Source organism: Cnephaeus nilssonii, assembly GCF_951640355.1.
Source record: "Cnephaeus nilssonii genome assembly, chromosome: 2".
Classification (NCBI taxonomy): Eukaryota; Metazoa; Chordata; class Mammalia; order Chiroptera; family Vespertilionidae; genus Cnephaeus; species Cnephaeus nilssonii.
This window is the reverse complement of record NC_137073.1, coordinates 84,376,779-84,389,145: the sequence shown is the minus strand read 5'-3', so window position 1 is coordinate 84,389,145 and position 12,367 is coordinate 84,376,779. Positions and strand designations below refer to the sequence as shown.

The 12,367-nt window shown below is 35.8% G+C and overlaps 1 protein-coding gene across 2 annotated transcripts in view; it reads right to left on the bottom strand.

Annotated features, from left to right (window-relative positions):
• The window catches only part of DEPDC1B (DEP domain containing 1B), a 66,183-nt gene that overhangs the window by 21,118 nt on the left and 32,698 nt on the right, over nt 1-12,367 (bottom strand). Inside the window, exons 4-7 of one of the 2 annotated variants that reach the window (XM_079760908.1) lie at nt 11,748-11,875; nt 11,007-11,137; nt 8,856-8,900; nt 4,532-4,672 (exon numbers count right to left, since the gene is read on the bottom strand). In XM_079760908.1, coding sequence (XP_079617034.1) covers nt 4,532-4,672; nt 8,856-8,900; nt 11,007-11,137; nt 11,748-11,875 — 445 coding nt within the window. Of the gene's footprint in view, nt 1-4,531; nt 4,673-8,855; nt 8,904-11,006; nt 11,138-11,747; nt 11,876-12,367 lie in introns of both variants that reach the window. The other variant, XM_079760907.1, reaches the window with a different exon arrangement.

Genomic DNA, 12,367 nt, shown 5'->3' with positions numbered 1-12,367 from the left:
TCACTGAAAAGAGATATAAAAAGGAAAAGGTTTATACTAAGCCTAAAGAATTCAGACTACACATCAATTGGAAAGAACACCCTGCCTAAAGAAAGACACAGCAAGAGAGACCAGAGGTTTTTAAAGAAAGGCAAACAAGACGCCTTTGTGAATTGCTTAAAAGTAGATATAGATTCACCCACGCACAAAATGATGCCCTTTCCTACAGGAAGAGTCCCAATGCTTTAGCATATTTATGACTTCTTTTGCTTTTATGCTTAGAAAGTCCTTCATCTACCCCAACATCAGATAAATATCAACTATGTTTTAGAATTTGAATTTTTTACATTTAATTCTCTAACACAGCTGGAATTTATCCTGCTGAATGGTGGGAGAAAGATTTTTTTTTCCCAAAAGCTTTTTCAATCATCCTAGTGACTAACAGTATGCTTATAAATATCTTATGCATTTAGTTATAACCAGGGAATACCTAGGCATTTCTCTAAATTTCCACCTTTTAAGAAGTACCTAATGCCACTTTTGCCAACAATCTTAACATATAACAGTAGTCCTTACATTTGGAGGTGATTCAATATCTCTACCTTGGCCCATCTGCATCTTTAAAAGCTCCAGTCATAAGCAAGACCGGAGCCCTGAGAGCAGAGAGCATCACCAGCAAGAACTTGGACTAACATAGACAAGAGCCCTCTGTTTGATCAAGCACACTACCTAGGCACTCTCTGAAGGAAAAAAGAAAAAGAAAAAGAAAAGAGCCAAAGAATAGAAAACTATCCTTATGGATACTTCTAGGTTAAAAACACAGGAGGAGATCTCAACCTTTGAGTAAGATAATCCAGTGTACAATCAGTCTATTGAATTTCAATGGCATTTTATAAACTTAACATTTATAAAGAAGGGAACAGCAAAGAGCTACTATCTCAGTCTTCCAGCCTACTAGCAAATAAACCAGGAGTCTTGGGCTCAACTGCCTACAGGAACAGATAAATGGAATAAATGAGCAAAGGGGATCGAGTGAACTGGGCTTTAGAGTCTGAAAAGCAATGGGGAGCATTGGAGACTTGGCAAACTAGAATTCATGTCCCTGAAACACTTGCTCCTTCTAGTGGAGACACTACACAGTTGCTGCAGTTTGTGCCACTCAAAATTCAAGCGCAGAATTGCCAGATCCTCCCATTTTTCTAAAGAATCCAATATTATAAATTCTTACATAAATTTGTTTCTTGGAGTTTGGCAACTAATTAAATTTCTTTTTAAAACATACAGGCCACATGTATGTATGAGCCAGATTGGCCCACAGAACACTACTGTGATCTCAGATTACACACGCAACCCATAAGTCACCCAATTTTCAAAAGTACTCTACCTTGCTCCCATGCCCTATGTGCTTCCTTCCTATCTGCTGCCCTTTCCTCAATGTGCCAAATTACTGCAAGCTTCACAGAATCTAGGGTGTGTGTGGAGTGTGAGTAAAGGATGCTGTACTACCTCATTCACCCAATTCAAGGGTCAGATGAATTCTGATCTTAATACAAGGAATTGCCATTTTGGAAATAAAAGTTAATCATTATGGACAGTTATGTTAGGTCAGACTACTGAGCCAAATTAAATCATTTTTTAAAATTATAAGTAAAGAATAAGTCTTACATCTCTGAAAAGTCCTTTTTTTTTTCTTTTAAGAACTCTTAGATGCCTTGTTTCATATATCAAAAATGATTAACTGCTCTCAGGGTCACAGCTTTGGCATTAGCTAGCATTATTTCATGCTAGAGATCAAAGAATAGACCTCAAAAGAAACTCATTAACAAAACTGAAAATCATTTCCATTGAAAATGCTGTAGGATTTTTAGCTTCTACACAAAATTGACTACCTACTTTAAAATATGTTTACCTAATGGCATCCTATTCCAGTCAAAGTAAGTCAAAAGGTTTAAGGAATGAGTTAACCCTCCTGGGATTCAACCTACACATCTAGTTTGTAGATACACAGTTTCTAGATATCTTTTTCCACAGGCTGTAACAGGATTTCTATCCTATATTAATAAAAGGCTAATATGCAAATTGTCCCCTTGGGAGTTCGACAGACTGGGAGTTTGACTGACCGGGAGTTCGACAGCTCGCTATGACGTGCGCTGACTACCAGGGGGCAGCATGGAACGAAGGAAGGCCCCAGCTGGAACCCGCAGCCGGGGGGTGGGGGGGGGGTGGGGGGGAGTGGGAAGGAAGGCCCCAGCCAGCAGGCCCTGATCGGCCCTGATCGCCAGCCAGGCCTAGGGACCCTAACCATGCATGAATTTCATGCACTGGGCCTCTAGTATTAAATAGTCTTTGTTAATCATATAAACAAATTATAGTCTTTCGTAATCTAGAAGACTTTCTTCTTTTACTACATAAGGATATGGTTTTTAATGCAGGGTATCTCAAACATATTCACTTAAGAAAGACTGTATCAGTCCTGCTGGCAGGGCCCAATGGTTGAGGGTTGACCTATGAACCAGGAGGTCATGGTAGATTCCCAGTCAAGGCATATAACTGGGTTGCAGACTTGATTCCCCCACCCCAGTGTGGGGTGTGCAGAAGGCAGCCAATCAATAATTCTCTCTTATCATTGATGTTTCTATATCTCTCTCAGTCTCCCTCCCACTCTGAAATCAATAATGTGTGTGTGTGTGTGTGCATTTATTATTTATTTATTTATTTTTAAAGAGAAGGATTGGATCAGGGAAGGTTACTATATCATGACCATTTACACACATTAGTCTAGTCTTGCTGATACCCAAGTGTGATAAATTCTCTATTCTATTTATCCTTCTCCACAATAAACCCTCTATTGATGATATTTTAGAGGGTGGCTGCCTCTGACATCAATTTGGAAATAATCAGCTGTAATTCCTAGCTGAGTTCAAAATGGACAATTGTCGTAGAATAGACCAGAGACATAATAAATATAACTGATTCAAATTAGAATTCATTTTTAAAAGTTCCGAGTTCTTTTGTTTCTAAATCAGATAATTTTACAATAAGACATTATGAAAATGGAAAATGAGGGGGAAAAATCTAAGAAGTGATTTTTAATCCAGTTTTTAGAATTCTTTTACCAGTAGCATAATGGTAATTAAGTAGCGATAATGAGAATCTACTCAGTCAGTCCCTATGCATACTCAACAACAGCAAGTACTCATCATTAGGCATGATATTCACCAGTACATAAGCCCCCAGTCCTCCTTGGTTATAAACAAAATACCAAGATGACCCAGTGGCTTCAAAACTCAGGAACAAGACAAATCCCTTCATCTGTTCCCAATAATGTCTCTCTGAAAACAGACTCACCCTTATGTACATGATTTATAATTGTTGTTTTTCTTCCTTATTATCAAAAATCCTACAAAATCTTAAAATTTAAAGTACTGTGCTATGAGATCAGGTAAATTATTCACATATTGTTAATACTTTATTTTGCTAGGATACTATGGCGACATCCATACTTCCCAAGAAGTAAGTAAGACGAAAAGGAGGAGAAAGGGGATAAAAGAAAATGGGAAGATTGCTAACCCCACATTACTCAAGTCAAGAGTATTCTAATTCGTATAAATTTACATAACAGAGGATGATACCCATACAATGGTCTGGTTATTAAAGCAAACCTTTTGACAATAAAACAGTAGTATTTTTGAACAATCATAAAGCAAGAGGAAAATCTGATTTCCTAGAAAAATAAACAGTTTCAGAAAGAGCCATAGCAAATGTTGATTTTTTTCCTTTTAACCATGTTTTCTTTTTCAATTTTTTAAGTTATTTTTTAAAATACATTTTTATTGATTTCAGAGAAGGGAGAGGGAGAGAGAGATAGAGACATCAATGATGAGAGAGAATCACTGATCAGCTGCCTTCTGCACGCCCCCTACTAGGGATCGAGCCTGCAACCCGGGCCTGTGCCCTTGACCGGAATCAAACCAGGACCCTTCAGTCCACAGGCCGATGCTCTATCCACTGAGCAAAACTGGCTAGGGCTCACCATGTTTTCTTGACAGTGTAAATCCTGAAGTACAAATCTAAGTGAGGAATAGCAACAAGTTTTACAAAATGATAAAGTTACTATATTTTGCATGCCACAAATAACATATAGCTCTATAAAATCTGATTCTTCCATAAAAATAAATTAGATTTCTAAATGAAAATACAACTTCCATACCTATTTATGACATCACATCCAGAGTAGCAGATTTACTCATGAACAGTAAATGTCAAATTTACGTTCTTCTCTATCAACTAACTCATACTTTTTTATACAAAAATGACATACAACATATTTTTCTTTCTTAAGAAATAATTAGTTGTCCTTGCTTTGATTTTCATAATAGAGCTTAACCATTTTCATTTCCCCCTTTAAGGACAGGACACCAACTAGGCAAGTACCTTTTAGTTTTCATTTCAAAAACACTATGGAAGTTTGGCTAATAGAGTCTCATGATAATGAAAATGAAATGATTCAGTATTAGTAATGCAGATAAATGCTCATTATATTCCAACTTACCTAAAACACTGACAAAGGCATCAAAAAGATGAAATGTAAGCAGAGGCTCTTTCAAGTGACCATAGTAATCTGCTATGGTCTTAAAGACATCTTTCTCAAATCCCACGTACATAGGCTGTTTCAAATCTGAACAATTAGGCCCTATTGAAAAAAAGAGAATAAGATAGAAAGAGAAACATTAACAGGGCACCCACTAAGTACTAACCTTTGTGTATATGTATGTTCTGTACAGATATTCAAAATCAGAAAAGTTTTTATGGGGAAAACTTACATCAAATAAATTGACATTATATATTTTGCTTACACAAATATGACAGAAAAGTTTTCATGGGGGAAATTGACATTAAATAAATTGACATTATACATTTTGCTTAGACAAATATGATTTATGTCTACATTGAAATCTATTATAACACAATGAGAAAAATCACTTACTTCCATTTTTTTAAAAAACCCACTCTTTCTTTTATGTCCTTCCGAAAGGCATTTTTATTAAATGTGAACAATGATAATTTTCTTTGAAATATTCAATATTTTCCTAGTATTGACAGGGTTGACCATGATAACAATTAACTCATGATAACAATTAGCTCACACATGTAATAGGTAAGTTACAAAACAATCTTAAAGCTTTTCATTATTTTATCATTGCTATATTATAATATTCTAGAGTCAGAGTTGAGTGAAATTATCAAGTTCTGCCTCTAAATGATTTCAGACTGAATAGAATTTATACATTCTTTCTTAAAGATATTTTGAAAAGGGAATTTTACATTATGTCTTTCATTCTGACTATAAAACTCTCTACTCAATCCCCAATCAACCATCAAAAGATAGTTTATCAAGCAGATATTGCAAAGTTGAAGTAACTATAAGAAGCCTGGAACAACCTCGTTCTAGCCCTACCCTATGCCAGGCAAAGATCCACTTGTATCTGGGACCAAAGAGGAACAAGAAATGCTTAGGTCTCTTCAGAGTTGGCAGCAAATGCCCCCAACAATACCTACAGAGACCACATATTTACACTGTTAAGTGGAGGGACAAACTAGAGCTGCCCATGTCTTCAGGGAAATGGCAAATAGTCCCATGAGGAACAGTCTGGCCAGCCTTCTCTATTTCCATCACCACATGGAAGAAAGAAGTTCAATTGCACTGGCCAGTTCCGGGCCAGCAGAACACAAGACTCAACAACTGTACCCAAAGAGATCTCCTCCCTTAGGAGAATGAAAGATGAAGCCAATAAAAACTGAGAGAAAACTCTAACTACAGAACTGTTATAACTAGAAAGGATCAAACTGAAAAAGACAAGCATTCTGGGCCTTCACATTTCAAGGCAATTGGGACACAGTGAATATGGCTTTTTGTTGGTCTCTCTAAAAAACTCTTCCTACCTCTTAATATTCTGTACACTTCTTATAAAATAATTTGGTTAAAATAACAAAACTTTTGAAAGATCTTTATATGTGGTACCACATTAACCTAGCAGCAAACAACCACCATTTTTTGCTTGCTTCCTCCTCTAAAATATTGCAGGCTAAGTCAAGTGAAATGCTGTCATTAGTTTGATATGTCTCAGCAAGCAATACACATTGCCTTGGCTTACTCCCTCCCAGGATAAATATGCAGTTCATTCTAAGCAATTGTACCCTTTTGTGAACATTCCATCATTCTTGTTAAAAATATGCAAAAAAAAGGGGGGGGTTCCTAAAAATACTTCTGCATAGTGAACTCTATGAGAAGAGGCCATATTTCTAAGATCTTTCATTTCTTAATTATCTTGAACTTCAGAATATTTTTTAAAACTAGTTTTTTATAAATGTTATTCATGACAGATTTTGGAAGAGTTGTTTGTATCCATTTCTGATTGCATTCTTGCAATCTACATGCACAAAGAAGAAAAAAAATCAGTTAACCTGATTTTGTATTTATCTGGCATTAGTTCTTCATTCTGCAGTGAACCACAAGGCTAGTCACGAATGAAAGTACCCAGGCCTATGTGTGCATGGTCTACAATAAATGCAGACAGGCTTAAAGAAGAGAGCAGCAGATTTATAGAAAAGAAGGCACTGCCCTAACTGGTTTGGCTCAGTGGATAGAGCGTCGGCCTGTGGACTGAAAGGTCCCAGGTTGGATTCCGGTCAAGGGCATGTACCTTGGTTGCGGGCACATCCCCAGTAGGAGGTGTGCAAGAGGCAGCTGATCGATGTTTCTCTCTCATCGATGTTTCTAGCTCTCTATCCCTCTCCCTTCCTCTCTGTAAAAAATCAATAAAATATATTTAAAAAAAAAAAAAAAGAAGAAGAAGAAGGCACTAGGCCAGTGATGGGCAACCTTTTGAGCTTGGTGTGTCAAACTTCGCCAAAAAACTGAGCATAACTCAGGTAGTGTGTCACTTTGAGGAAAAAACATTATTTCGCAAATGTTTCATCCTCAGGAGCAGCAAATGTTTCATCCTCGGCATGCGGCTGCGTGTCTTCAGAAATGGCTACGCGTGTCAGTGCTGACACGCGTGTCATAGGTTCGCCATCACTGCACTAGGCCTTCAAAGTATTATATAATCAGTCTATCCTTTCTGCTCCCTTTTAGATGACTACAACAGGAATCTAGACTCATTAAAAATAAAAAGTATAAGAAATAGTTCATAACTTTAAAAGATTCAAAATAAATTTTGGAGACCAATGAGAATTTGGAAAAATTATTTTATAAAACTAATCAAAAGGCTGACTTTGCCCTTTCACCACCTTGTTTTGACACATAAACAAGCATCTTTATGAATATGCCAACCATCCACTGCACTTTCTACATATGAGACATGTTCCTGTCCCAAGAATTTCCATATAATATAACACCACCTGACACACATGGAGAACATTACTGAGTCGCTCCTCACATCTTTCCTCTCCATTGATGAGCAATTCCAGTTATTCTAACCTTTTCTGCAGAAGTTTGGTGGCTTTATATATACATCTTCCCTGAGGGAAAACTATACTCTTCACTAAGTTTTGATTATCACTTAAAATTCAACATTATAGATACACCTTAATATACACTTTACAACATACTATAGTCCAGATTTGTTATTCTGGCTTCCTCAACCTCCAAGTCCTAAGTTTGCCAGGAATTCAGAAATGGGCCATTTAACCTCCCATTTACACCTTCTATCTTGTCACTGCCAACTCTGGCCAAATATATAATTTAAACTTAAGTGGTTTCAAATGATGGAGCAAGAATAAAAATCACTCTCCCAAGGTAAAACCATAGAACTCCACATCTCAGAGGTTCCAAAATATTAACCAAAAATGGACAATAATTTTAATAGTTAAACATGGAGAACTTTGGGCTTCACATAAACTAATATTGCTATTCACACTCAGAATAATAATATATAATCATTTTTTGTATATTACCACTGAGATCACCCACTATCATCTGAATAGTTATTTTAATTTCATTCTATAATCAAACAAAACTAACTTCAGTTAAGTAATTCAGAGTCTACTAATTCAAGAATGTATACACCTATCTCTGCTCATACTAGTCTCACCCAAAAGGGAAGAAAGAAACTACCTCTCTGCAGTGATCTGTGAGACTTCAAAAGACCCAGAGAATATCACCACTATCAGTCAGCCAAATAACTAGAATTCGTCTTGTTAAAACCATTGGTTTGAGTTAAGCCATTAACCATTCGTTGGGTCAAGCCTTCTGAAAATCCCCCCCAAAATAGTAATGTTAAAAGAAATACTTCAATTATTCATCGTTTCACAGTGCCTGTGATATCCAATAAAGTGATATAATTCTTAGGATAGTTGAATAAAGTAGATATCAACTGCCTATGAAATGGATTTTGTATGCCTATGAAAACCTCAAAGGGACCACCCTGATACAGGTGCCTTCATCATACGTCCAAATTACTGAAAGTCTTTCTTGCTTCTCTACATGCAGGTTCTTCTCCTTCCAAACCATCCTGCATTCCAATCAGATTAGTCTTCTAAAACATTTCTCTCCCACTTAAACTACTGCCCTGTAAAAAGCCAATAGTAGACAGGATCTGCTAAGCAAACTGATGATGTAAATATAGGACATACTTAGGAACACACATTTTAGGAATAAAAATCAGACAACAGAAAATGAAAACACAAATTCCTTTAAACGCATTCTATAATCAGCCCTTTCACCAAGTCACACATTTATCAGTAAAAATACAGTAATCTCAAAATGATTAACTACCAATCACATAGGTTCAGGTCATTGAGCAAAAGTATATTCTAATTCAGGGTGCCAATTTCTGTTAAGTTCATAAAATTGGCAGACAATAAGTACTTACAATTTGCTAAACACTTCATTGCTGACAGTACCCAATGAGGAAGTTCTTCTGCAGAAAAAGAAAAAGATATTTTATTCAATTGCATATAACTCTAGAAATTACATACATAATTGATATCATAAGAATGTAGTTCTTGCCTAAGTAGTATGGAACATATCTGCTAATCAAAATCACCTATTTATGTATTAGAACTTTAAAAGATGAAAATTTTTCCTTAGCAGCAATGGTACATTTGCTTGTATAAATCATGCCTGCAAAATTCTCTAAGGACAAGATGAACTTTTTAAAGCTTTAGTGACAAGAAGAAATTTGATCATTTGTTCCAGGGAAACAAACTAACAAACAAATCAATTATCCTAAGAATTATATCAGGCAATGAAAAAAAGAGGAAAAGCAAAAATATTAGTCATGAAATGCATTTGTGAAACCAGTTCACCAAAAAATAAAAAAATTAAAAAAGGTGAATTCTGTATGTCCAAGGTCCAATATAGGTATCACTTTACATGTTCCAATTTTCAAAATGTTTTAAGCAAACCAAGTTCTACTGACATATTAGTGTAGGCTATTCATATTAGAACAGCCTTAAAACAATAATGGTTAATACACTGCTACAAAAAATCCTAGGTGAGCCATTCTGGTAGTCTTTTCCTCCTGCCTGGCCCTGTCACAGGCATCTGATCAGATGAGCTGGCACTCACGCTAGCACTTCTTCATCTTCTCTACTTTCGGTAAAATTGAAAAGACACTGAATTGTTAGACCTAATGAACCTGAGACTTGAGAGTGTTCTCCTTGCTGAAGAACTTACTTAATAAGACAAAAAAAAAAAAAAGACTGGTCATCCAACTGGTAGCTAAAAGTATTAATGTTTGCTATACTCAGAGAATGTGAAAGTATTTTAGATCTACTTCAAAGGCAACACCCCCCTCATTCTATGTAACTTAATTTTACAAGTTGGTATTAACCAGACAACTCATAAATTCACAAATCTATTTCTGTTTCCTGGTGTCCTTCATTCCTGATACGGGGCTAAAAAGGGGGAGTATTTCAAGTTTCAAAGACACATTCTGTTCCTATCAGGAAACCTGGCCTTGAGCAACCTCTTCCCTCTCACCACTGCTCGGGCTCCTTCTGGTACAGCTCTGTCTGCTGCCAGGGGTTCCAGCCTAAACTTTAATAAAACCCAAAAGTACTGTACCACCTTCCCACAGCCAAAGGTCATTCTAATTCCAGCTAAATCCCAGGATTAAGTGTTTGAAGTAAAGGAAGACCCAATCAAAGAGCCTGTTCAATTCTAGCCCATCCCTTATCCAGGGGAAGGAAGTTATAAAATCAGTTTGGAGATTCTGGCCCACTACATGTATTGTGAGTGTATTTTTCAAAAATCAGGGCCCTACCCAGTTTGCCTCAGTGGATAGAGTGTCAGTCTGCGGACTAACAGGCCCCAGGTTCAATTCTGGTCAAGGGCACATGCCCAGGTTGCAGGCTCCATCCCCAGTAGGGGACATGCAGGAGGCAGCTGATCAATGATTCTCTCTCATTATTGATGTTTCTATCTCTCTATCCCTCTCCCTTCCTCTCTGAAATCAATAAAAATATATTTAAAATAAAACAAAACAGGATAGCTGCTAAATGTTTTGTTTTTTTCCTGATTTGTAAACTGGCTTGAAAAAAAAAAAAGTATACAAAATTGAAACACCTTCAACCTCTAGAAAGCTACCTTTATAAAAAGAAAAAAGGGACATAAACCAAAATATCTCAGAAACACTGACACGGAAATATCATAACAAAAAGGTCAATGAGAACCTAAAATCAATCAGACCCCAGAATCCACCTGAAAACTGACTCAAGCTCTAAGATAGGTCTTAAACCTACTCACTTTTTAGGGATTTTCTGAGGATAATACAGAACCTTTTAATGCCCACTGAGGCTAATTGAACTGGCCTCTGGATGGATTTTGCTGACGTTTTCACTCCTGAGTATTCATCATTCTATGACATTTCTTTAATCCAAACAATTAGTTAAAAGGTATCAGGATGCGAGATGAGAAAGTATAAATTTAGTTAGGATTTAGAGAAGCATCAAATAGAAGGTGATAGATAAGCAGCCAACATATGGATCAACCAGAAACAAAATGGTTTCTATACACTTACTTGATTTGTCATCAAGGATAACAACTCCTTGCTGGCTCACACTATATACATTATGTATGATGAACTTGGACTTGACAAGTTTAATGTCTAAAACTTCTTCTAAGGAATCTAGGCCAAGGATTTTCTGTAAACTAAAAAGAAAGATGATAATTACATTATTTAGTTAAATTTTTTAAGGTCATTATTTACCCCAAATCCCAGCACTGTAAAATATCAATCTTTAAACTGTGTCGTTTTCTTGCATTTCACCCAATTCTTGTGGGGCAAAAGGCTAGAAAATGATTATGATAGAATACACTGAAAAATATCCTTTTGCCATTAACATATTGCTTTAGTAATTTAATGACATAACACCTTAAATGCCAAGAAATTTTCATAAGATATTATAAAAACAAGAATTAGCTTATCCAGTGATGAAAAACAGCTACTAGTACATCTTTGTGAGAAAAAACCCTGCTATTAACTTTAATTATATAGTACATAAAATATTTAAAAGACTTAATTTCTCACTGTATTTCATTAAGAGTTAAAGAACTTTCAAATGTCTACTCTTAACTATTATATAAATTACATAGAAAATAAAACAGAATCCAGTTATGTTTGATAAGCAGCACAGCTGCAAATAATGCAAAATTGAGATTTTTATACGTAATTTCAGAAAATTAAATATTCAGAGATTAAGAAAGAAGAAAATTAGAAAAAAACACACTAAAAAGTCTCATTAATATCAAATGCACATACTGTGATAATGTCATAGACTTCCATATCTCTTCTACATTGGCCTCTGTCAGCTGTCTGCGGTAGACAAGGCGGCAAGCCGGCACCTCTCCAATAGCAATACTGTGACGCTTGTACCACATCTCAGAATTCTGATGGCAGGGAGGGGAGCAGAAAGAAAGAGAATATTTCAATTGACAGTGGTATTGTTTTATAAGAAATTCTTTAATTTTGTCATTTGTAATTTGATTTAAAATAAAAAGAAATAAACTAACTTTCTTTGCATGCAGTGCAGAGAAATAAAGTATGGCTATTAAAAATCAGGTCATATTATAAATTAAGATTCAGGAATTACAGAAGAGCTCTGATGATAAGCATGACATTTCCTGTGGGAGTTCCAAATAATCAAGAGAAGTAGCAATGAAATAAAATTTTATTATTTCAAAATTAAATAGAATACCTATTTATACACTGTCCAAATTGAATGATTATTTAAAATAAAATTATATTATAATCAAGAGTTCGCTCATTTTTGTAAGCTAAGATCGAATAAGTACAGTGTTGAATAGCAGCCCCCAGACTGTAGGCATGTGCAAAAGGCAGGTAAAACAAACCTCCACAGAGAACAGCTTGAGATGGCAAGG